This window comes from Dreissena polymorpha, chromosome 4 (genome assembly GCF_020536995.1).
Source record: "Dreissena polymorpha isolate Duluth1 chromosome 4, UMN_Dpol_1.0, whole genome shotgun sequence".
Classification (NCBI taxonomy): Eukaryota; Metazoa; Mollusca; class Bivalvia; order Myida; family Dreissenidae; genus Dreissena; species Dreissena polymorpha.
This window is the reverse complement of record NC_068358.1, coordinates 80,477,842-80,505,708: the sequence shown is the minus strand read 5'-3', so window position 1 is coordinate 80,505,708 and position 27,867 is coordinate 80,477,842. Positions and strand designations below refer to the sequence as shown.

At 34.8% G+C, this 27,867-nt stretch overlaps 2 protein-coding genes across 2 annotated transcripts in view; one reads left to right on the top strand and one right to left on the bottom strand.

Annotated features, from left to right (window-relative positions):
* Nucleotides 1-27,867, top strand: part of LOC127876990 (receptor-type tyrosine-protein phosphatase T-like) — a 122,828-nt gene that overhangs the window by 82,868 nt on the left and 12,093 nt on the right. The window lies entirely within an intron of this gene.
* Nucleotides 1,104-4,989, bottom strand: LOC127876993 (uncharacterized). The gene is made up of 2 exons (XM_052422564.1): nucleotides 4,562-4,989; nucleotides 1,104-1,628 (listed from the first exon to the last, which is right to left on the bottom strand). The coding sequence occupies exons 1-2, from the start codon at nucleotides 4,781-4,783 to the stop codon at nucleotides 1,530-1,532; spliced, it is 321 nt and encodes a 106-aa protein (XP_052278524.1). The 5' UTR covers nucleotides 4,784-4,989; the 3' UTR covers nucleotides 1,104-1,529.

The window sequence follows — 27,867 nt, the reverse complement described above, 5'->3', positions numbered from 1 at the left end:
TGATCTACCGGTATGTTTAATTTTTTACTTAGTGATTAGCGTGAGCATCTGTCACACTACAACTTGATAACGTCTTGTTTCAAACATTTAGCAAGTAAGGGTTGAACGCGAGATTGAACCTGCATCACTGAGTGGCTCATGTTGTTAGTTTAATGGACATTTAGTATTTTCGTACTGGGAGCCGGTAGAAATAAAACGATATGATAATGTATGATTAACATATTGAGCACCTGAATTACCCCCACCACACGTCAAACACCATTTGTCCAAAGTCGCTGTCGTCTTTCAACATATGTCAAATTTAATATTTCATATATTTAAAGTACCAGTGACATGGATCCCAATTGCCCCAACACACGTCTGCTTGTAAGCTACATACACCCACAATTTTAGAAAAAAATCTGCATCCAAACGAACGTTATGGAGCGGATAAACTTTTTTTGTACTTCGTGACAGTGACTTTGCCTTTAGTGTCCACATGTCAAATGCCGCGCTTAATCAATATGTAACTCACACACACTATTTCAGCACCATATCTACATCCAAACTGAGTTTTCTGAACACAAACCTTTCCATATTTACCGCAACAGTTACCTTGTCCCAAGTGACACATTATGCAACCCAATTCAAAATCTACATGTCAGCGAGAGATAGTTGTTGCGCGCTAACGGTTTCCTAATTTCCTAAGTGAAAAAGGAATAATTCTGCTTTATTGCAAGCTATAGTTATGGGCAGTTCTCTTTGGACTCGCATACTTATCTTAAAAATGACACGTTTCAATTTAATAGTTGTAGGTGTAAGAGAGATAATATGTACGTTGCACGTTCGCCTTAACTGAATTCACAAAGGTGTTAAACCGTATGTATTTACAATCTGCTTAATAGGTGGTCGCAGTTCTGTGTCAATTAATATTCATAAAGACTCTGATTGCATATGGAAATGGTTAAACTTATTTCAATATATGCAGCAGAGAAATTTACATGGGTTCGTTGCCCGCAAACGTTAACTTTAATTTTCTAACGTACTATAAGAGACATATGCTGCTTACTTGCATGCCAGATGTATGGAATTAAGTTCGTTACATCACATAATGACCGCATACACATGTTTGAAAATTAAATTTAATTCATGTCGTACACACAGTGATATGGAGATGTTGCACGTTTATCTTAACAAATTTGATCAGTACAATAAGGAGCATAATTCTGCTAACATGCAGTTCAGAGTTCTGGAATTTGGTCAGTGACAAAATAGAATGAAGTCTAAACACATGAATTATTCGCCGGAACGTTTACCATACCCTAATCCTTTTGGTTATTATTTCTATCGCGTATCGAACTTAAAACAATATGCCAGCAATTGTTGAAAGGGTCAGCGTCAAGAATTCAAATTAAGTTGTTGTCATATTCGGTTGTTGGATTTACCGTTAAATTAAGAGCTTATTATTAAATAAAAATCCTTTATCTCATAAAAGCGCATTTTTTGTCCTTTGGGTAACATGTTTATCCATAAACCCGGTGGTTTATGGTTTAAGCGGACAACATCTTCTTGAGCTCCCCAAGCTTGTCCAAATCCTGGGTTTCCGAGCCGCCTCCTATGCACTTCCCGTTGATGAACACTCGGGGCATCTGTGATAGACATGCATAATACTAAGTAACAATAGCTGTAGCCGAGGGAACTCGTTAAACCCTAAAAATGAATTTGTAACCAAAACTTAATCTAAGCCATATAAATAATCTTCCCCTTTAACGTGAAAGTTATCCCCCATTTAATTTTCACCCAATATTTTCCAATTTCTGAAGACTCGGACCCCTTTCCTTCTGGCCTTCAAGAAACGTCTGGTTTATTAAGCAAGAATTAGAAATTAGATAACCTTGACCAATAGCAGTGGTTCGGGATTATTGTACGTACTATACTACGAGCGCACAGCACGTGATCGATTAACTCGTATATAAAACGTCATAATAAGATTGAAAAATATATCCAAGAATGCAAACATGATAGCTTACATAGGCGGATCCAGGGGGGGGGGGGCGGACGCGGCGTACGCCCCCGCCCCTAAAATCTCCAAAGTAAAGTAAATTCATTTGATGTTTTACACTTAACTTGATCTAAATCACCTATTTAAACTTTTCAAAGCCTTCAAAATCACTAAAATCGTAGAGCTTCCGGGGGGCTTCGAACCCCTGGACCCCCTAAACTATGCACATTTTTGGCATTATAAGAAGGTACTGTGATGAGAGTATATAAGGCGTGACATGCTCGAGAAGTGGTTGTCAAAGCCTTCAAAATACCTAAAATCGTGGAGCTTCCGTCGGGCTTCGCCCCTCATGGACCCCCAAACTATAAAATATGCACCTTTTGGGCATTATAAGAAAGAATTTTTATGAAAGTATATAAGGCGTGACATGCTCGAGAAGTGGTTGTAAAAGCCTTCAAAATCATTAAAATCGTGAAGCTTCCGGGGGGCTTCGCCTCCCTAGACCCCCTAAACGACAAACTATGCACTTTTTTGGCATTAAAAGAAGGTACTTTGATGAAAGTATATAAGGCGTGACATGCTCGAGAAGTGGTTGTCAAAGCCTTCAAAATCTTTAAAATCGTGATGCTTCCGGGGGGCTTCGACCCTTGGACCCCCTTAACGAAAAACTATGCACTTTTTGGCATTATAAGAAGGTACTTTGATGAACGTATAAGGCGTGACATGCTCGAGATGTGGTTGTCAAAGCCTTCGAAATCACTAAAATCATGAAGCTTACGGTGGGCATCGCCCCCTGGAACCCTAGCAGAGCTTTGCCCTGCACCCGCCAGGGGACCTAGCGGCCCCTTGATCCCCAGCAAATCTTTCAATATCCCGCCTCCCCCCTTACCAGAAATCCTGGAACCGCCCCTGGCTTATGTTCTGAAAATGGGGAAAGGCCTATTCATAGGAGTGCAAAATTAACATCAGGTTTGCATTATTAAATTACAGAAAACTTCAATGACAACTTAAACCACACTTTACATATAAATACATACAAACCATTAAATGTTTACATGCGAACCGTTGTCAGAATAATGCCTAAGATTTTTTATACATAATTTCAAAATATAAATTAAGTATAGTCCCACATTTTTTGGATGGATCCCTGCTACAACTGCTTTTCGCGATATCTGGCAGAAACATTGTCAAGATAAAAACAAAAACCTTTTATCAGACGACCTAAACCCTGTAAGTAAACTAACAATAACATTTACCAATGCATGTATAAGCATGTATAAGCACGCGGTCAAACGAGGTTTTGCATCACTAATCAGATGCTCATAAATTAAATGTCACATCCAGCAACGAACTGATGAAGCTCATGTTTAGGTGCACACAAACATGCACAATTCCATGGCTTGATCTTGTTTGTTTGCCATGGCAATATCAACGCAATATTCTACAAATCAGTTGCAGCAAAGTAAGGTCTTAAATGAGTAAAGTACCAAATAGCAAGTTACTTGATGTTGTGTTACATATATTTTGCAGACAGATTGAATCGAAATAGAATTAAGGATTCAGCCAGATTAAAACACGGGAAGAACAGGGTGAATACTTTTGTGAACATTTGTTGGATGATAAACGTTGCACATTGTAAGGGACTGTATTATGCTGTTTCAAAACACATTGGTTGTTTCTGTATTTACCAGAATGTTGACAAATAAAAATGGACAAAACTGGGGTGGGACATCGCTTTAAAGGTTTCGGCATACAAATCGAAGGGAGCCACATTTTTAACAGGGTGAGTCTTGCGAATGAAAGGGGCCACTGCTGTTTTTCTTCAGCTAAATCCCAAAGAATTGGGTATGGAGCCTGAAGTCTCACTCAAAGAGCAGGATATGGACATGTGAATTTAAGAAAAACATATTTTTTTCCCACATATATCTGGAAATTGTGGTAATTATCTGAAAATATTAGTAATGATTAAAGGCACGCAGATCCCTGACTAGCTTAAGTTTTTGGAAAAGCAAAATTTTAGAAAACACAGATAGAGTCAATATAACTTATAAACATATTCTAAGTGCAGCCTGCTTGAGTTATTGCAATTTCACTAATACTACGAAAATGCTGTTAAAATGTGCGACATTTAGGCCTACCGTTGTTGCTTTCAACATATAACGGCAGTACAATGGGTGTTATCAGGACCCCAAACTCTTTAGAAAAAATTATCTAATCCGTAAGCACACAAAACGCTGATACCTTTTATCCACAAATAACAGTTGCTTTCTAACAATAAAAGTTGGCACGGTATGTTATTTTGAAAGGATTTTTTGCGTCAACGTTTTTGTAACCACAGATAAGTGGTTTTTTCCAATCTCTGGCCAATTTCGGAGCAAGTCTATATGTTGCGACATTAAACGTTGGTTGCGACCCTTAGCGTAAGTCTTGCAACATGTAACATCAAGTGCAATAGCGTCGATGCGTAAGCTTTGTTTTAAAGCTTTATATTTTACTCTGTCCACACGCACAGGCACCCGCATTTGTCTTAATACGTTTAAGTCTAAAGTAATAAATTAAATTCCATGTTCATGTACATACCGTTGATGCGCCAGTAATCTTCTTAAGTTCGTTCTGTATGACCTGACAGTCGCCCTCGTTTTCAATCTCCCACACCTCGTACTGGTCAGTGGGCAACACGGACCCAACGTACTTCTTAAGCGCCTCCTTAGCCATTGTACAGTAGGGGCAGTAGGACTTTGAAAACACCATCACCTTCTTCCCTTTTATTTTCATATCAATCTTAGCCTTTATGTCTCCCATGTTGAATGCACTTTTTTCGTTATCCAAAACGCTCTACCTGTTTAAGTTATTTACGAAGCTACTGCCCTGTTATTTCGGATAAGTTCTACAAGTTATTTTGAAATAGTCAATAAAATCCGATTCATCTAAATGTTCAAATTGAAATTGAGAACACCAAAGAAAGTTGGTGTGCATTATGCGTTCTCAATTTTGACCTGCCTAGGGGAAGTAACAATGCGTACCTAACTGCAGGCAGCGGTTTTCTCCCTGCGGCTACTGGCGATTTGATACGAGTTATGCTCGGAATCAGTCAAATCTCTGCACGATGGCTGCACTAGTACATACAAGTTATTTAGAATTTTATGCCAGAAATAAAATATCTTTTCAGGCAAGGAAAATATATTTATGTTATTATAATGTCATTTTGTATGCAACATACCTTACTTACAGGTCGCCGGAACTTGTAACCTCATGGTTGTTTTCAATAATAGGGGCCGTGTTCAATCATCGTACATGGGTGAATACAAAGTATATGAGTGAAATCTTACATAAATGTAGATTTTTAAAAAACAATTTTACATTTTAAAGATATAATAATATAATTGACATAATTTACATTTTAAAACATGGGCCGCGTCGTGAAAAAACATGCCTTAATGACAATTTTTCACATTTTCGGTTTTCAGCCGATTGTTATATAGCGATTTGATTTTGGAGATGAATGGTAAAAATTTAATTAAAATCGGCGATTAAATGCAATCTGAACAAAACGTATGTGTTGACCCTCACACGAAATATATCATTATATGTTTATATAATATACAGTTATTTAAACAGAAACATTGACGAGTTTACAGAAACACCAAGTACACCACTTAATGGAATAGTTCTAATTGTTTGTGTAGTATACTTTATGTTTTCTAAGCTCGATTTGTCATTGTCGGCTCAGGGATTGCTTAAAAGTACACCGGATACTACTTCAATGTACATAGGCTACAGAAAATATACTAAAAGGTACCCCGGAGTATGTATTGTTATCAGACTCGAACTTCTTGTCGATACAAATTTGTAGTTTAACAACGATCACTTTGTTCTTTGCGTAAAATATCGTCGTGTTTCAAAATATTAATATATAAAATGATCAGTTAAATCCTCGTACTGTATTTTTAATAAGAATATTACAACTTCGGTTAACCAATGGTTGATTTTCAGTTCAGGCTGCGGATTCAGTTGTCAAACCAAATCATGTATGTACTAAAAGCTAAAAGATGAAATAGTGGTATGCATTGATCAGTTCCCACTAATCTGACTTGGGACTACTTTTTATTTTTATTTTTATTTGATTGGAATTCGAATAAATTGTTACATTTATCATAGAAAATCATCCAAAAGGAGTAAAGATAAATAGCATTTATTGCTTACACTGTCGTTAAGGCTCACATATACTAACTATAAATAATAGTCAAATAATAATTATACTAAATACTAGTAATAATAGTGAACAGCACGAACACCACAAGTGCAGACATCATTATGAACGGCAAGAAGATGGAAAGAAGTGACACCAGGAGCAACCCTGTTCAATGATGGTGCCAGTTCCGTTGAGCTCCGAATAATATTTGCCATTGCGACCGCAGCGACGGCCAGACTGAGACGGTTGTTAACAATCAGCTAGATCAGGTAGATCAAGCACAGGCTCTACAAGTCCCTCTTAGTGTCCATCCAACGCGTCTTCTGCAAAGAGCAAAACATACCTTACTGGCGGAGGATCTCTGTGTCGTCGCTCTTCATTTTCCCCCAACTTTTACAAGGGAATGATGATGATGATGATGATGATGATGATGATGATGATGATGATGATGATGATGATGATGATGATGATGATGATGATGATGATGATGATGATGATGATGATGATGCTGATGATGCTGATGATGCTGATGATGCTGATGATGATGATGATGTTAAAGTGACACCATATAAATTAAACGTGAATTGAATAAATAACTTGATGTTTTGATTTTGACATATAAAAAAGCGTGTTTTTTAAAAGTTTTTTCATTTATTTACAAACTATCAAATATTTGATTTATTTCAATTCGACGTTCGACAATATCGGGCAACATACCAGGAGAAACCGATACGTAACGAACAAAGAAAATATTACCTAATAGCACCTTATTACACGGCCATTAATCACGCGCGCCACCTCTTTTTTGAGATGCATTGATAAATGAGCCAATGCAACTTCCAAGGTGGCGCTCAGGTCTGGATGTTTTAAAATTTCATGGATTTTAAAGAGGTGATTAGGTTTTACATGTTTTTTTCAACAAATTTCACATAATTTTCAAAATCGGGCAATGTAGTGCGATTCAATGATTATTAATTCATCCAAAGATGTACAAAACATACAATAAAAACCCATTTGAAAACATGCGGACCTTTTAAAGTTATAGTATGGTAGAATCTGAAAAAGCAAATCGCACTGTACAATTATTCGTTAAATTTTAAAGCATCCGAGCCTGAGCGCCACCTCGGAAGTAGCATCGGCGTATTATCAATGCATCTTAAAAAAGAGGTGGCGCGCGTGATTAACGGCCGTGTATTACATTAGTATGCTTCAACCTCGGCACAATTATACTGTCTATTCATAACCGTTACGATGAAATACAATACTCTGCTATATTGTATTTGGTTTTCGGTCCACTGTTTGGTTGTTAAAGTTTATATTTGCGCTTCGATGGTTATGTTGGTCTTAACTTCCTTGTCACATTCCGTAGTTTTGTTTCACCTACAATTAGAAATGTCAGTATTAATGGAATACTTGCTGGTAATAATCGGATTATTCACTGATGCCATGCGGGATCAACGGTAACTACTTAAAATTATTGTCTATTTTAAAGTGAAGTTATGGGCATTTTTCACTGTTGAATTGAGCTGCAAAAGATTTAACGGGTCAAAAGAGTTAGTTAACATGTGGTAACTCAAAAATTATCCGCAACTCATCTTGCTACCAGTTGTTTACAAAAATACATATTATATCCGATATTTTACATGACTGTCCGAGTCCTCTGTCTTTTTATAAGGATCGGAGTTAGTGTTCGTGTGTCGTATGAATAGATATCGTTGCAGGAAAACGAAACATTTTTGTCTTCAGTTGTCAAACGAAAGTACTGTTGATATTCAAATGCATTATTTTTCTATTTCCGGGATATTGTTTTAGTATGTTGATGCTGCATTAACAAATATAAGTGTATATGAAGGGAAAACACCAAAAATAAACAACGGTTGCGATAAACACCTATAAACAAAGCATTTACTGTTAGATGCGTCTTATGTCACTCTAAAGGGGCCTTTTTACGTTTTGGTAAATTGATTTTTTTTTTTGAAGATTCGCACATTTTCGTTGAAGTTATGATATTTGTGAGGAAACAGTAATACTGAACATTTACCGTGCTCTAAAAATAGCAATTATATTAATCTTTTGACGATTTAAAAACCTGAATATTATAAAGCGTTGCAACGCGAAACGATTGAATAATTTGGAGAGTTCTGTTGTTTTCGTTATAATTTGTGAAACTACGAGTATTGCTTATATAACGTATAAAATACATCACTCATTGCATGAGCATGGATGGCCGAGTGGTGTTAGCGATAGACTTTTACTCCAGGGGCCATTGGTTCGAGCCCAGTTGTGGGTTACTTTTTTCTTTCTTTAATTGTATTCTTGTTTTTTAATTGAGCTTTTGAGATCCAATGTTTACATTTATCAATATACAGCATTTAATGACAAACTTCAATACATGGAAAGTCTGTGAAAAGGTCCCTTTGAAATAATCATTTAAGTCGAAATAGTGCGCAAATATTTACTTTATACACTTAGCGACAAATAGCTTGTTTGGATGATTGCGTTCTTTTGAACGACATTCTAATATTTTAATTTAAGTTAATCAAATAAACGTATTTGATTTATCGATCTATATTACATGCGCACGTGCCAGATATGACGCAAGCAATTGATTGTTGGGGGCGGTGTAGTTTTCCATAAAAGGCTAAAGTGAAATGTATGTACAAACTTCAGTAATCATTTTTTTACACAAGTCTTCATGCAAACTGGTGCAGAAAATGATTTTCAAATACATATACATTTCGTGAGTTCGAAAAAATTTGTGCCGTTTGAAACGTGCTGATGGGAGAGGTTGGTTTATCAAAAAGATTATAATATACATTACAATCGCTTGAATTTCTAAGGTGGGCGCCTTAGAGCATTTTGACTTGTGTTTCAATTCGGTAGGAAAGTATCGTTATCGCATAAAGAGTGCCTAAATTTTCTTTAAACAGAAAAAAATCAAGCTAGTTTTACACATGTAATGCAGGCCATATTCATTTTTAGCAGAAAAAATGTGCACTTCATTCAGACAAGCACAACAACATTCTTGATTAAAATCATTGTTTAAAAATTCGCTTCTTAAAAAATCGAAATCTGAAAAAATAAAAATACTCAAGCTAGCACGGGCTTTATTTTGACAGCGTTTAAAATACTCTCTTATTTCATACGCCATTGTCTGAAGACAGACAGACAGACGGACGGACGGACGGACGGACGGACGGGCGGGCGGGCGGGCGGGCTGGCGGGCGGTCGGTCGGGAGGGAGGGTGGGCGGGCGGGCGGCCGGGAAGGCAGGCAGGCAGGCAGGCAGGCAGGCGAGACGAGACGAGACGAGACGAGACCGACGGGCCGGCCGACAGACAGACAGACAGACAGACAGACAGACAGACAGACAGACAGACAGACAGGCAGGCCTGACAGACAGACAGACAGACAGACAGACAGACAGACAGACAGACAGACAGACAGACAGACAGACAGACAGACAGACAGACAGACAGTTTATGTGAATATAATCAATAATTGTGATATATTATACAAGAAAACTGGGTGGGGTAAATGACAAATATAAAGAAAAAAGTGCATATTGATATATTTTGGGATAAACTATTCTATACTAGTCTTTTAACTTGTAATGTTTATGTATTTGAATCTTTTTGATACTTTTAAATGCATGCACGTTGATTTTTAGCAATAAATACATATCTCTTAATTATAATAGTAAAAATAAAGATAAAACAAATATCAACAGGGGGCAAACAAATATCACATTGAGCTCTAGAAGAAAAAGAGGCTCGCTTATAATATATGCTAATGATCATTTCTCATAAAAAAAAATATGTATATATATATATTTATATATATATATTTTTTTTCGTCGCTTTTAGCCGTTTATAAAAAATAAAACGCGTTAATTAAATTTGCCGTAGCTTTCGACCTCTCGGTCTTCTTCAGCGGCGTTTATTTGTGAATAAGCATATCATCTTTAGCGGAAGTGACGTTATATTATCGCTCCGCTACTCCACAGAGCAGCTCGAATTCCTAGACACCATGACGTCTATTCGAAAAGGAAGGCTGGTTTCAGACCTATACACCAAACCAACAGATCGGCATCTCTACCTGCACATGGACTCGTCGCATACCGAGTCTACGAAGAAGGCCATTCCGTACGGATTAGGTGTGAGGCTGAAAAGAATATGTTCGGAAGAGACGGACTACAAAAAACACAGAGATGAGATAAAAGAGCAACTACAGAAGCGAGGATACACTGGCCGATTCGTCGAGACAGAACTGAAGAAAGTTGATAGCCATAAGCGAGAAGATCTGCTGCGTACGAAAGTGCCTTCAAAAAGTACTTCCAGGGTACCGCTCGTTATCACTTTCTCCAGAGCGCTACCAAATGTCGGCCATATCCTCCGGAAACACCTGCCAACACTCCACACTTCAGATCATATGAAAAACGTATTTCCTGAACCCAAGCAGCATTCAGAAGAGACTGCAACCGTCAAGACATATTGGTTCATAAAAAACACACCCGGATGTTTTTCCGAGTTCCCAACAGGAGCGGACCTTGTGGGGCACAGAGGTGCGCAATCTGTCCATACATGATGGAGGCTGAAAAGTTCAGCGACACCACCGGCAAAAGCTACAATGTGCGGAACGAGGTCACCTGCAAATCCACCAATGTAGTCTACGCTGTACACTGCGAACGGTGTAAGACCTTCGTATACGTAGGAGAAACGGGAGATACCCTGTACCAGCGACATCTTCTTAACCTGTCCCGGATACGGACTCGACACAACGACCCGGTAGCCGAGCACTTCTACACAAACGGCCACAGCGTCGCAGACTTCCGGGTCTTGGGACTCGAAAAATTAATTGGAACCGACGAGTACCGGAAGACCATCGAACAACTTTGGAAGCGCAAACTGAGAACGTTCAAACCATATGGACTAAACACGAACGACTAAAATTGGCGCGCAATGTAACGTGCGATAATATAACGTCACTTCCGCTAAAGATGATATGCTTATTCACAAATAAACGCCGCTGAAGAAGACCGAGAGGTCGAAAGCTACGGCAAATTTAATAAAAGCGTTATATATATATATATATATATATATATATATATATATATATATATATATATATATATTCACACATATGGCCAGTTACGGGGTCTCTGATTTAGAAATAGGTTATGGGGTTCCCACTTTAAATACATGTATCTCCATACCCTTTTTTATCCGATATAAACACGAATTAAGGTATATAGGGGTACCTACTATTATTATTGTATATAAATACGTCATTTATTTAACGTCTTATACAAGGAAATATATAGCGAACTTATTTGCGAGGTATATACAATTTCAATTTCAGACCTGATTGTGGTTTTCGATTTAAGACCTTATTGTGAGATTTGATTGCATTACCTCCCCTACACCCCCCTCATAGTAATTAAAGGAGCCTAGATTGCGGGGTTGTATATAGACCCCGTTTTTTATATTGACCTCGTAAGTACAGTCTGAAAACTACAGAGACCGCGTAACTGGCACTATGTATTGGTATATATATATATATATATATATATATATATATATATATACATTGTGTGGATAGTTTTATACTGATAAGTGAATGAACATTGTATGTTATTAGAATATATTATACTGTAACAGAAACGTTAATGTAAAAATAGGAAAATAAAATTATATATATACTGAGGAAACGCATTTAAATCTCTCACATTTGGCAAATAACACACACTGTTGTAAGATATCAGTCAAATCGTCCACTAAATCATACTTGATTTGAAACATCAACAATGAAATAAATAACGCTTAGAATGTTGTGTCATTGTATTCATTTTTTTTACTTAAACTTATTTCATTTATACATTTCAGAATACACAATAATAAGAAAAACTAAAAATGACCAAAACAAAATCAATATCTTTATGTACCGGTATACATGAACAAATATAATTTTACCCAACGGGTTAAGAAACGTTGGTTATGCAAGTAATAAATATTTTTCTTTTTTTATACAAAAATTACAACAAATATTCCATCTGAATAAAACAAATGCTTTTTCGCCCCCAAATTAATCGGTACCATTCCCTTGAAGTGTTTGAGGCCATATCCGCCTATCTCTGCTCCCTATGCATGGGCTGTTTGCTCAAAAAACAAAATAACGATCAATTTAGCCGTTGATTGTTCCATCAAGGTATTAATGACCTAATTGTTAAACCTTTAATATATATAAATTGTTAGCAAATTTGTTTTTTGGAATAATTTGATGATAGCATTGCTTTTAAATGTATTATTTGTTGCGACTAAATTTATCTTAACAGACGTTTATCTTAACTCGCCTGTAAAGTGTTGAACAATCGTAGCCTGTCCAGCTGATCACACCAATGATGTGCATTAACTAATTCAAATTACTAAGACAGCTTTTGATCACAGGCGCCGCCTCTTTTTCGCGATGTATTAATACACAAGCAAATTATACTTCCAAGGTGTCGCTGAGTTTTGGAGGTTTGTTTATGATTCAGAAATCAATAAGATGAGTAGAGTGTTCTTGTTTATTTTTCAACATATGGCACCTTATCTGTACGTAAAATCCGGCAATGTAATGCGATTCAGCGAAGCTTCATTACTCTTTTCAATGCACAGAAATATGAAATTGCAAAAATATTGTTTTTGGTCGATCTACTAGATATGTTTGCATTTTTCTCTAAAGACTAGCCCGTGTTATGGATGTGGCGCTTATAACCGGAGGTGGCACCCATGTCTAATTTAACTGTGGACAATTTACATGTTTTAGATCATTTTAAATATTCTACTTATTATGTTTACAGGATTTTCAATACCGTGTTGCTGTTGTTGTGTGTGTGTTTTCGAAGCTGTTTAATGAGCCGATTATGTTTTTGTCATACAGGTATTTCGAACAAAGTGTTTTTTCAATACTGCATAGACTGATCATAACATTATTTTTTATAATAGATAAGAAAAGACAACATTACACAATGTCTGGCATCTTCGTTCGAACGGGTGTTCATTTAATTGTATGCATAAACAAGACCATCATTTTCAAATACAGTCAAGAACTTTGTCGCTTTGTATTAATACAGGATTAATTAAGCGAATTCTTATAAAACAAAGACTAGTACTCTCGAGTGGTAAATTGAGTATGCACATTTTGTAAGGCTTATTTCTTCGAGATAATTAGCACTATTTAACAAATCGTTGCCTTTCCGATTATCAGTATATTTCTTCAAACGCTTTAATCCATGAAATAATGTGGGGCATGAGATGCAATAATAATTCGGGAAAAGGAGATAACTAACTTTTGGGAACGACTTATCAAGTCTCGGGAGGGAGTACCTTAGTAGTGGTGACGACATAGCTGACTCACGGGAACAACTGTATAAATCTTGGAAATGATATATCTTACACTAATTATTAAGATAATATACTCGTGGTAACGAACCAATCAGAATACACGCAGTTTGAAAAGCATTTAAATGCACGAGCATGTCCTATTCATATCATACAGAGTCATGACAGTTTTCCTTGTATCAGTCATTTCATACATACGTTAAACAAATTACTAGTGTTCTGATTGTCTAGCTGTCTCACATTCATACCTTGATGGAACAATTTATTTCTTTTTCACAACGTGTAATGTCGTTGCCACCAGTTAGCTATGTTGTTTCCGCGACTTACTAACTCATTTGCTTGAGCAAGATATCTTTATCTCAGAACTTTAAAAGCCATAAGAACAATATACTGAGGCATGCTAATAACGTAAATAAAAAACAACATGCTAATGACACATCTGTGCCGGTGTACAAGATGATCCAGAAAACTCTTACTTCATCGGCCGAGTTAATTGTAAGCATCGTGTTACCTTTCATTATCATCAAAAACCTTTCAACAATAGACTATAGATATCATAAGGTTTGTGCATGAATTTAAACGTAATTATATGGCAAATCTGCTCCCCCCCCCCCGAACTAAACATAACATGAAATATATGGTAAATATGCTTTAATATTTAATATTGTGCCATTTCGTAAAATAACCGTTTAAGCAAGTTATCTCTTATCGAATCTGAGAGAAGTGGCATGTTTTTGTCATAAACAGTCTTATTTAAGAAAATATGCATAACATATTTTCAAAATATTTGGGATACAGTTATTGGGTGTAATGGGTATTACACGTTTCGGACAGTCTTTTTTCTTCAGGATGCTGACTTGGTTTGACTGGGAGGGGGCATATTTTTATTTAAACTCTATTATTCGAATGGAAAGTATATATGTTCTGTATAATTATGGAATAACTTATTTTCTTATCTGCTCTTAGCGTCACCTCCTTGGCACTAGCTCAAGCTCTTTTTGGAAAATGCAAACATATCTAGTTGGTCGGTAATACACCAATGTGTAAGTTGATTCTACAATTTTAATGTCTTGGAATCAACTGATTGATGTCATTACTGATATTTTTGGGTGGATTTTTTTCTGCAAACAGGCAAAAAAGCGATCCGCTGCTTCGATTTTCATCATTACGTTTAAAGGTCCGCACGTTTTTAACTGGGTTGCGACTCTTTGTTGAAAACTACACCATGTCATAACTAAAAACTGCTCAAATTTCCAAATGGGAGGTGATTGTATGGTTTCGTACATTAATGGATAAATAAATATGCGTATAATCGCATTCAATTGCGATATTTTATATTTAAGACAAGATGTTTTAAAAATGAAACAACTTATTAAACATAATTACTTTCAAGAGTTTTTCAACAACTTCCATTCCCTTACAACATGGGTATTGCAGACAGAAATTAAAGAAATATTTCACAATATCCACGTTTTTTCGAAAATCTGAATCTGTGTTACAAGGAAACGTTTACATGTGCTCGATGTACCGTGCATGCATCACGCTAACAGCATGTTTTGAACATTCTGGCACGATGACCGCTTTTCACTCACGCCGCATATAAATATAGGGTCTGACAGAATAATGAAAACAAACATATATTTTTATGTCTCACATTTTTAATTAAATTATTGATATTTTGTCGATAAGTATTGTTCGACATTAATAGTTACATGGTTAGTTACTGACCCGATACGGGTATAGGATTCTGTGGAAAACCATATCGGTCTCGCCCCGATATGGTTTTCCACGGAACCGTATATCCAATATCGGGTAAGTATGGAACGCTATTACCGACTTCATATGACTGTTGTCGTTGTTTGCAGTACATTGATCATTATTTTCAGTGGAATATACATTATGCTTTGTGCAATTTTCTTAACGTTCTGTACATTCGTCATTATATGCAGTAGTCAAAGCATAACGCGAAGTAGTAACAACATTATGTTCTGTCCAAACTTCTTGACGTTCTGTACATTCGACATTATGTGATGTAGTTACATTATTACGCACTGTAGCAATATCATTACGTGCTGTGACATCTTCTTTACGTTCGGTTCATTCGTCATTATGGGCTGTAGTTATAGTATTACGCGCAGTAGTTACAGTATTAAGTTCTGTGCTAGCTTCTTTACGTTCGGTACAGTCGTCATTACGTGCTGTAGTTACATCATCACGTGCAGTAGTCACATAATTTTGTTTTGTGCAAACCTCTTTATGTTACGTACATTCAGGATTTTGTGCAGTAGTTTCATCATTACTTGCTGTGCAAACGTCTACACGTTCGGTACATTCGTCATTATGTGCAGTCGTTTGACGTGAAACACTAGTGTCGTTTAGACACAATTATTCATATTTTGACGTAAAATTTGGAAACAATACACAAGTGTTCATGTTTTCACGTTTATCAAGGTGTTTATGATTGGTCGTAATACACTAGTGCTCATGTTTGGTCGCTACACCCTAGTGTTCATGTTTTGACTTAATACCCTATTGTTCATGTTTCGACGTGATGCACTAGTGCTTATGTTTGGTCGTTACACCTTAGTGTTCATGTTTGGACGTAATACACTGGTGATCATGTTTCGACGTGATACACTTGTGTTCATGTTTGGTTGTTATACCATTGTGTTCATGCTTCGACGTCACACCCAAGTGTTCATATTTGGTAGTAGTTCATGTATGGTTGTTATACCATAGTGTTCATGTTTCGACGTAATGCAATAGTGTTCATAGTGTAATACAATAGTGTTTGGTCGTTTCACCCAAGAGTTCATTTTTGACGTAATACCCTAGTGTTCATTTTTGGACGTGATACACTAGTGTTCATACATTACGTCACAGTGCCGTAGCCAGACCCAAATTTTAGCCGAGGCAGTATCTTAGGTCATTCTAGGGAGGGGGGCGTGCCCCCCACCCAATAAAATGGTTTATACCTAGAACGTCTCTGGTGCGTTTTAAATGCCATTTAAACCACATTTTATACCTAATTATCGGTATCGAGGACGCTACATATGACCGTTTAGTATCAATAAAGTTAACAAAAAATATGCTTCAAGTTTATTGTCAATTTTAGATTCTGTTACCATAAACGATGTTTGAAGTGACAATGATGTAACAACCTTAACTACAGAAAAATAGTCATATAATTCATTTAAAGTCAGATACAAAAAGAAAAAATTGAGACGCAGCTCTCTCATACAAGTAATAATATGTCAACAAAGTTTAATACGCAGGATATCATTATTTGAAAATTCTAATGTCAACAAAGTTTCTTACAACCTGAAACGGTCCCGGATTTAACTCGACGCCGGCCAAAAAGAGGAAAATACCAATAAAGCCGAAAACGCCAACCACCCGAAGTGTGTCTAGGTCCAAAATAGATCCAGACCTAGCTCGGTACGTTCCGATGTCCACCATGATTGAAGCATCGAAGAGTACAATGCGACGCTTTGTTTAATATACGGATTTTCCAAATCACTTTGCTGAGCCATTTTGGCATCAATTGAAGTTATTAAATTGAAATAATTATCTGCCTCAACATGAACCAATTGTACTCAATGATAATATTTGTTTGTGAATATCATAGTTCCTAAAATTCATTAAATTGCCTCAATTTCTTATATAGATTTTATTCTTCGACATAAGTTTTCATTTTTTCCTGGTAATCTCAACATTGCTCTGCAAATTTTAGCCTCGGCAACTGCCTCGGTGTGCCTTCGCGTGGCTATGACGCTGGACGTGATACACTTGTATAGATAATAAATAAATACTTTTTTATAGAAAATTTGAGATATTTACGCGTATATATTATTATTCTGGAACAGTTGTCAACGATTTTTTCACATCTAGGTTTTGTTGATTTGTGCATTAATTCTTATTATATTTAAATACATTGCATGGTATGTATCATGCATTTGTTCGAACGCATAATAAACAAGGATCAAATATTCAAAATCTCATTTACAAGCAAGCATATATTTGAAAATTGTCGGTACAGCCTGCAAGGTATACATACATGTACGAATATAATCCCGTACATCCATTAGTTTTCACCTTGAAGTGAAGAAGGACCGACAGAAACAGAATCATATATAGAAACATTTAGTGACAGTTCTTAAACTTAATATGTATAACATGGATTTGTTCATTATGTTCAAACAAATGCACATATAATTATCTAATTAGATAAAATAAAAACGTCATGTTGTTATATTCAAATTCAAAGGCACATTAAAGAACAACAATATATTGGGACGATATTAACAATGGATGAGGTAAGCAAACGAGGCTATGAAAAAATGAGATATTATTCAGTAACACGAGAACAAATATATTGGTCAAAAACATGTGGAATGAAATATTGTTCAGAAACATGAGACATGATATATTGTTCAGAAACATGAGAAATGGAATATTATTCAGAAACATGAGAATTGAGAAAGTGTTCATAAACATGGGACTCGATATATTGTTCAGAAACATGCGCAATGAGACATTGTTTAGAAACATGAGCAATGATATATTATTTAGAAACACGAGGAATGAGATATTGTACAGAAACACGAGAAACTGAGAGAAAAATCAAAAAGCGAATACATAGATAAGCGAGTGGTTGCATTTTGCGTTTTGTTGGTAAATGTATAAGTTTTTCGTTCCCCTGCGTGTTTGAAATTTAGAAATAATGTTCCATATATCGTTTTATTTTGCTTAATAGGCAAAGATGTTCTGATGATTGTGATGTTAAACACCACAGTTATAGGAATGAAGCGCACATCTTTGCCGACGGATTTCTTATTTGGTGACGAACAACTATAATTGCGAGCGCATATTTACAGGGCCTGACAAATATGGTAACACTTGATGATATAATCATATTTTACTGTGTTGTTCTCAGACTCGAACTTTTATTCGATCAAAAATTGGTAGTTTTACAAGGATCACTTTGTTATTTGCGTAAAAGATCGACGTGTATTAACATATGATTAAGAAAACAAATAAGTTATACTCGGTATAAACCATCGTATTTTCGATAAGAATATTACAACTTTGGTTAAGCAAGGGTCGACTTTCAGTCCAGACTACTGATTCAGTTGTCCAACCAATACATTTATTTACTTAATTCTAAAAGATGATATCGTGAAAAGCATTAATCAGTTCTTACTACCTTGACTAGGGACTACTTTTTATTTTAATTTAAATATTTGATTAGAATTCGAATGAATTGTTACATTTATCGAAAAAAATCATCGAAATGAAGTTCAGACAAATAGCATTAATTGCTTACACTGTCGTTAAATGGAGATTATACGATTTTGTTATGTGTTAAATTGTAATATATTGATAAAAATATGTTTCAATAACACAAAATAGGCAAGAAAAATTATACATTTGTCGCATAATTGGTGTATATTGGATAATAATGCATGTCCTGGTTTACGTCAGTATGGCCGAAACTCATTAATTTGTTGACAGTAGACGCACGGGTTCAGTCCGTTTCAAGTCTAGATCATGACAGGATTACTAGGTTAATAGATGTTTGTTTCCGTATCGTGCATTTCAACAAATTGGTTTGACCCATCAAGTTGACATGTTTATGTAATGATACATGTGTTTGTTTCCGCATCGTGCATTTCAACAAATTGGTTTGACCCATCAAGTTGACATGTTTATGTAATAATACATGTATATAAGCAATGCGTTTTAGACACTAAAAAAATAAGGATTTAACACAAAGGAGGTACGCAAGAGGTTAATCTTCAGAACCCAACCCCAGGTGGGGTGGGTGGGGTCCTATCAGGAGAGATTTGGACGGATTTTGTCATGTCTTGGAAATGTTGTTAGTAACTTGGAGAATTATATAGACTGAGAAATATTGCATTAACAATTAATGTAAAGAATCATAAGGACTTGGAAACTTTATGTTAACAACTGAATAAAGAGCAAATAACTATCCATAAAGTTTATTTATATATGTGTTGCTACTACGGCACACATTGAAAACGAATTTGATAAAATGCAGCAAAGACAAATTAGCGCCCCGAGCCGATTGTGACGATGATATTTCGTACATATTTTCCTACAATAACCGAAGCATACGTCTTTTTATTAGGATCGGGGTTAGTGTTCGTGTGTCGTATAAATAGATATCGTTGCAGGAAATTAAAATGATCCGTAAAACTAAATTTAGATTCACATCGTACATGCATGATACACATGCTGGCGAATTCGACTGTACACACATTTTCGATTTCAGAATTAAATATCTGGCTTATTTCGCATTTTTCGACACATGCTCTTCTTAACTTGTATTTAAATTTATATTGAGCTATATGTATAATAAGTTTTTTGCACATTTTATATACTCTGCTTTATTACATTTGGTTCGTATTTGGTTTTCGTTCCGCGTTTGGGTTGCGGAAGTTTATATGCGCGTCGATGGTTATGTTTGTCTTCCTTGTCACATTCCGTAGTTTTGTTTCACCTAAAACGAGAAATGGCAGTCATAAGGGAATACTTGCTGGTAATAAGCGGATTATTCATGATGCCATGCGGGATCAACGGTAACTACTTAAAATTCTTGTCTATTTTAAAAGGGGCCTTTTCACGTTTTGGTAAATTGACACAATTAAAAAAAATTGTGTCAGATTCGAAAATTTTCGTTGTAGTTATATTTGTGAGGAACAGTAATACTAAACATTTACCATGCTCTAAAATATCCATTATATTTATCTTTTGACGATTTAAAAACCTGAAAATTATAAAGAGTCGCAACTCGAAACGATTGAATAATTTGGAGAGTTCTGTTGTTGTCGTTACATTTTGTGATACTACTTGGATTGCATATATAACTTATAACATACATCACTGATTGTATGAGCATTGATGGCCGAGTGGTGTAAGAGAAAGACTTTTACTCCATGGGTCAGTGGTTCGAGCCCAGTTGAGGGTTACATTTTTTCTTTCTTTAATTGTATTTTTGTTTGTTTTGACTGGAGTTGTTTAGATCCAAGGTTTACATTTATCAATAAAAAGCATTTAATGAAAAACTTCAATACATGCAAAAATCTGGGAAAAGGTCCCTTTAAAAGAATTAATTAGGTCAAAATAGTGCGCAAATATTAACTTTATACACTTAGCGACAAATAGCTTGGCTGGATGATTGCGTTCTTTTGAACGACTTTCTAATATTTTAATTTAAGTTAATATAATAAACTTATTTGATTTATAGATCTGTATTACATGCGCATGCGACAGCTATGACGCTCGCAAGCAATTGATAGCTCGGTGTGGTGAAGTTTTCCATAAAAGGCTAAAAGGAAATTTATGTAAAAACCTCAGGAATCATTTTTTTACACAAATCTTCATGAAAACTTGTTCAGAAAATGGTTTTCAAATATATATTTCGTGAGTTCAAAAAGGTTCCGGCCGTTTGAAAAGTAGATAATGGGCGGTTGGGTAATCGCAAAGATAATAATATAGAAATAGAAATATAATAAAACATCACCATCGCTTGAATTTCTAAAGTGGGCGTCTTTGAGAATTTTTGACTCGTGTTTCAATTCGGTAGGAAAGTGCCGTTATCGCATAAGTAATTTCTGATTTTTCTTTAAACCAAAAAATTCAAGCTAGTTTTACACATGCAATGCAGGCCATATACAATGTTTTAGCAGAAAAAGTATGCATATTATTTAGACAAGCACACAAACATTCTTGATTAAGAACATTGTTTTTAAATTCGCTTCTTGAAAAAATCAAAATCGGAAAAGATAAACAAGCGTTTGTAATGCTTTTCATAAACAATAAAGCCAGCATGTGTATTATTTTAACAGCGTTTAAAATACCCACTTTTTTACACTTAAAACAGTACAATGTCAATTTTGAGAGGAACACAGTTTTACACATATTTACAAATTATTTACGTAGCTAACAAATTAGCGTGATCACAAATTAAATATAACAATAAAACGAAAAGAATAAAAAACGAGGATGAACATTTCGAGCATTCTGACATTAATAATAGATGTTCGTACTTTCAGTGAAAATCTTAAAGCGTAAGGATTTTATGTGATCGTTTCAACTCATACAAGTTGAGTTATTGACATGAAAAAGTTTTAAGAAAGGTATATTAACAAATAGTTAACATTTAATATAATTGTATACATGGATTTCGTTGGACCGTATGCAAATTTTTTAATCCAAAATATGTGGGACTTCTAAAAATCAAATGAAATAAAACAGAAATCAAAAAAACATATCCTGATAATTAAATGGCCTTCTAAAGACTATTAAGCGGTATCAACTGTGTGTCTATCTATTAAGAGGGCACATACTTATTGATCAAAATTATGACTATGATGTAGAAATAAATAATTTTATTTATATGTCGAAATAATGCAGTTTATTAGAAATATATTACTTTGCATGTTTAAACTTACATAAATACATAAACATTTATACAAAATCATTTATATGTTTTTAACCATTCTAAACGTTATTATGATATGTACACATGTTTTAATCTATTTCACAAACATTGATTGATGATGTTTTAGTTAAAAAGAATATACTTAATAACCCTTCTTTATGTGAAAGTATCGTTTTCATTATATACCGATGCTACGTGTCTGTACTTTAAAAATCAAAAAGGAGATAAACATTCTGTTTCCCTAAAACAAGGACGAATACTGTTTTTATCTTAACATCTCATCGCTATTTCTACGTCTGTTAAATGTGTACTTTGGTTATGGAGTGTTTGTAGTGAGAAATTAAGACAATATTTCCGGACTTTTAAATGGACCTTTTCACAGATTTTGGCATGTATTTAAGTTTGTCATTAAATGCTTTATATAGATAAATTTAAAAAGGGACCTAAAAATCTCGAGTACAAAAAAAACAAGAATATAATTAAAAAAAAGGAAAAAAGTAACCCTCAAACGGGCTCAACCACTGACCCCTGGAGTCCTGAAGTAAAAAGTCTTCCGCTAAGACCACAAGGCCATCCGTGCTCATGCTATGTTGAGATGTATTTTTTACTTTATATAAGCAATCCTCGTAGTTTCACACAAAATATAACGACAGCAACAGAACTCTCAAAAATTGTTTAATCGTTTCGAGTTGCAACGCTTTATAATTTTCAGGTTTTCAAATCGTTAAAATATACATATAATGGATATTTTTGAGCATGGTAAATATTTAGTAGTCTTATTTCCTCACAAATATCATAACTAAAACGAAAAATTTCCAATCTGAAACAAGTTTTTTAAATTTGGTAAATTTACCAAAACGTCAAAAGGCCCCTTTAAATTTTGGACATGCATTTCCGAGAAACAATCCACTTTATCGTTTAATGTGAAGACCGTGTAAACAATTGTCTTTAAAACGACAACACATAAGCGGAACGTTAGAAATTAAGATCAATGTATTCTTGAACATTTGAGCCAAATCACTGCACGGAGGTACTTTGCTAAACCAATGGAATACCGGAAAATAGAAAATAAATTGCGACAAATCGACAGCAGACGGGATTCCCTAATGCTTTAAATCAATGTATAGAAAACATTATAAATACAAAGAAAAATAAGCTTGTTGTTTTTAAGGTGATATCAAGATTTCAATACCGGTATCATCATTGTCGACAAATGAATCGGTTTTTGGTACTTGGGGTGTTGACCGCGCTGTTGATGGTCTCATCGGAGGCCTGCCGAGTTGTGACTGTTGTACCGTTATTGCAAGGCCATGTTCGCTCCAATTGAACCTACTACAAACATATCTTGTGAAGCGCATCGTACTTAAAGGGAGAACAGACGGAGGTAGTATATTAATAAAGATTCATTTCAGAAAAGTGTACTTAAAGGGATATATCTATGTGTTATTAGCTTCTCTGGATTGTTTATGTCATGGTATTTAAACAGATAATGATTTTACGAGGTGTTCAATTAATAAGAGAAATATAATGCAACGAAGTAAAGTTTGTCCACAAATGTCTTTTCACTTTCACAACGCAGTTAATCGTGATCGTGTTCCTATATTGAGAAAATGTGTTTACATTTCAGCATACAACATGTTTGCAAACATTACAATTTATATTGGTAATGACGTCAGTCAAATGGTCGAAACACCGTTCTCTACAGTAACTGATACCGTACGAACCTGTGTGTTAAGTCCGCCACAAGCTATGCAAGCAATACGCGTAACTGGTAGCGTGACTGGTGCAAAGGACGGAGATTATATGACAATATGTGAAATAGAAGTTTACAGACAACAAGGTAAACATACAGAACTTTTCACTTATGACATTTGATTAAATGGTAATCAAATTTATTATACAATACGTGACTAGCTGATTATAAATTCCCATATACTTAGTTTTTTTCTTATACCTCCCAGTTTTTTTCTATATAACGAATACACACATTTAGTGGGAACATGTTTCGATTTATTTAACGCTAAGCGATGAAATATTGAAAATATTCATGGAAATGATTCCCTATATCTTTCTCAATAGCCTGGCTGCGGACTCTCTGTTTGAAATGCTTATTTGAATTAAAGTTGAATGTCCTGTAAGCTTTCGTTGCAGTAATACATCAAAAAGAAGTGAAAATAAATATAAGTAATTGATTACTTTTAATGCATACGAAAGAAAGTAACAGCGATGTCCTCAAAATGTTAATGTCAACATCAGCCTTCCCTCGGTTGACATTACCATTCTCGGGTTGCCATAACGTGTTATCATCCACTGTAGTGAAAATGAAATAATTTCAATTATCACAATATAAAAAAACAACATTGGATCGTTAACAACGAAAGTCACAATCAAATCCAAACGGGTCGGCTCTGATTATTTTATTTTTCGTAATACACCACACGCTTATCACGTTATTTGTTCTAAATATCCATCATACATTTTGTATCCAAAATATATTAATTATATCCATGTTGCAAGATACATTTCAATTTATTAAACCTTGTTTATTTCTGATAAATAAAGCTTTGCAAGCTCAAAAGTGGGACTAATTTTGTTATTTTATAACGGAATAAAGTACTTATAGATATTTTGTGTTTCAAAAGTCATTATGTAAGGTCCCAGAATAGTTTTCCGTCAAAAAAGGTACACATTATGAAAACAAAATCCGTCTGAGCTGCAGCTTAAGATATTTTGTCGACATATTTAAATTACGACTGATTTAAATAGATACAAACGTTACTATATATTTATTTTTTCGGTAATATAGTATAAATACATCACACATAGAGCGTAAAACTGTGTATTGTATACCCTTAAACAAGTAATGTAAAATTCAGCAAACGCCTTGGTTAACATTTACCAGTTTGGGCTTGACAATACGTTGTAACATCCTCTATAATGTGTTACATCTATGTAATAATGTTAGAAGTGTTTTTATAATTAATGGCTAGTGAACGTAACAGATGGATATAATAAATATACATAATTGCTTGCATGGATCTTAATAATTCGTTTGACAAATAAATTATGCATGTATTCATTTGTTTTAATGAACAAATTTTTGTTAAAATAGTCTGAAATTGACATTTTATAGATTGCGTCATTGGAACCTATGGTCCTGATTGTAACAAAACATGTCATTGTGTGGAAGGCCCTTGTGACGCTATAACTGGTAAATGTGGAGCAGGGTGTAAGAGAGGCTGGAGAGGGTCTGCCTGCAATGAAAGTAAATACTATGTTTGTTTGCAATTTCGTTAATGGAAGTACATGTACAAGTCCTACACTAACAGGTTTGTGATTCATGACGTAAACATATTTAAGCCCAAGTAGCGATAAGATTATTCACAACATTACAAAAAAGGAGAAATATTGTCATACCAGTGAATGTGATTATAGCACTGCCAGGAGAAATGCTTACAAACAATGACTGCGCGATTAACAGAAACTAAATGTACATTTATTTTGGGTACTTTACATATCAGTACAAATACGTATAAAGGTCTTATAATTGTTAATTTTTATAAATATATATAACTATAATATTAGCTATTTTTAATTATATACATGTACTTTAAAATGAATTCCGTGGCACTTTTAATATGACAGGAAAGTGAGTGCAAATGTAAATCAAAACCTACTTAAATACATAGAAGATAAAATAATGAGCAAGTCTGCACATATTAACAAAATAATCCCGGGCCGATAAGACTTGTGAAGAGTCATAGGAAAAAAAAGCAATAAATAAAGTGCTCGGAAAAACTGCGTAATCATGCATGATGATAAGAAGAAGCTATGATACGTCGGAATTTCTTTAAAGCAAATAATAAAAAAATTGAGTAAAACCGATTGGTTATATTATAAATTGTAAGTGTTTCCTCGGTAATCGTGTAATTGTATTCGTTATTTAGATCCTGTTTCAACATCAGTTGCCACAGGGTTTTGTTTCGATACAACATTGTAAGGTATCCAAAAATATTTGATCTAGGTAAACCCGTTGCTTATTTTTATATACATGTAGATGCTACATATTATTATTAATATTAAACAATAATGTCGTTCTATTTACACTGTCGTGTAGAATAAAATACAACATATAATAGCTGTATTATGCGTATAGCAGTAATTAAACATCTACTTATTCTTGCTTTGATTAAATTTAATCGCTACAAGATGCACGATGTGCTTTCTTTTCTTTACCGTTCGATAAACTTTATTATCCTCGTACATAGGTGTGTGACGATCGAGGGCATCCAACTCCACATCGTGCATGATTTTCTAGCAATGTATACATATTAATAACAATTGTTAAACATTTGATCATCAGTAACTTCTACATTATAATGCAAACAATATTGATTTAGCAAATAATTGACAATACATGAATTCTTAATCGATGTACTTTCTTTTTTGTAGAATTAACATTTATATTTTACAGCGTGTGCAGAGGGATCATATGGTATTAACTGTTCATTAACCTGCAGCGCATTTTGTCGCAATAGTAGTCGATGCCATCATATAAATGGGACTTGCATTGATGGTTGTGCAGATGGATATGACTTTTCAACTGACAAAACGTGTAATATTCGTAAGTGATGGCACAAAAATACATTGCATCTAAAAATGTTAAAGAACGGTTAATTACATGTCATGAAATACAGAGGTTGTATATTCCTTTAATGTAAATGCTTCCATGACAACAATGGAATACCGTGTAATGGATGTGCTTATTAAACATCAAAGGCTGCTTGATAATTTAGTCTGACTGGGTCAAACAGAAGCCATCTTGATTTCTAACCCAGTTTAAAGTTGTTTTGCTACTGATTATAATTGTATCTGATTAAATTCTTGCGAATTACACTACTGCTGTATGGTGCTGCCTGACCTCTACGGTTGCGTGTCGGTATTAAATGTTTGCTAGTACAACTAACGGACAAATGACAGGGGGTATATCAAATCACTTATTTATTTATAATATTTTATCCGTTATGTTAAACAAGATATTTTTATTTCATTATACCGTTACAAATTCGTATGTTTAAAGAACTTTATAGGTAAGAGACAAAATAAAAAATAGATTACGCATTACAAAAAATACATACAATTTGAATATTTAAGAGTTAACACAAGTATGCAGTTCTACTTGCACATTAATAATTCTTTGACATTTACAGCGTGTGCAATCGGATTGTATGGGCAAAAATGCTCATCGACGTGCAGCGCATTTTGTCGAAACAATCGATCATGCCATAATGTTAATGGGATGTGCCTTTATGGTTGTGAAGATGGATATAACTTTGTCACCGACAACAATTGTAAAACTAGTAAGTAATAAAATAATATCCCGTCTATTGTTACGATATACATTGTGACGGTATGCAAATTTAGAAGTTTAGATTTATTCGCGTTTGTGAAACAGTTTGTTTCACACGTATTCGCATGTAAATGCGTCTGTTTTAAACCAGGTATGTTTTACCAATAGCATCTCCGATCCGATTTAGTAAGTGTCCGAATACAAACGTAATAAACAACACTTTTACTAACACGTCATTTGCAATTCCATGCAAATTTAAATGGTCGTATATTTTCACCTTATTGTTAGACTAAGATGCAGTGATGTATGTTCTTTTGATAATATTGTTACAATTACAGAGTGTACAGATGGAGTGTATGGTAGTGACTTTCTTGCTTTGATAAATCTAGTCGCTGCATAATGCACGATGTGCTTTCTTTGTTGTAGAATTAACCTTTATATTTTACAGCTTGTGCAGAGGGATCATATGGTACTAACTGTTCATTAACCTGCAGCG

Coding starts and splice junctions, on each gene's coding strand:
- LOC127876993 (XM_052422564.1), bottom strand. CDS start 4,783: ATGGGAGACATAAAGGCTAAGATTGATATGAAAATAAAAGGGAAGAAG. Junction 1,629..4,561: donor AGATTACTGGCGCATCAACG/GTATGTACATGA, acceptor TGTCTATCACAG/ATGCCCCGAGTGTTCATCAA.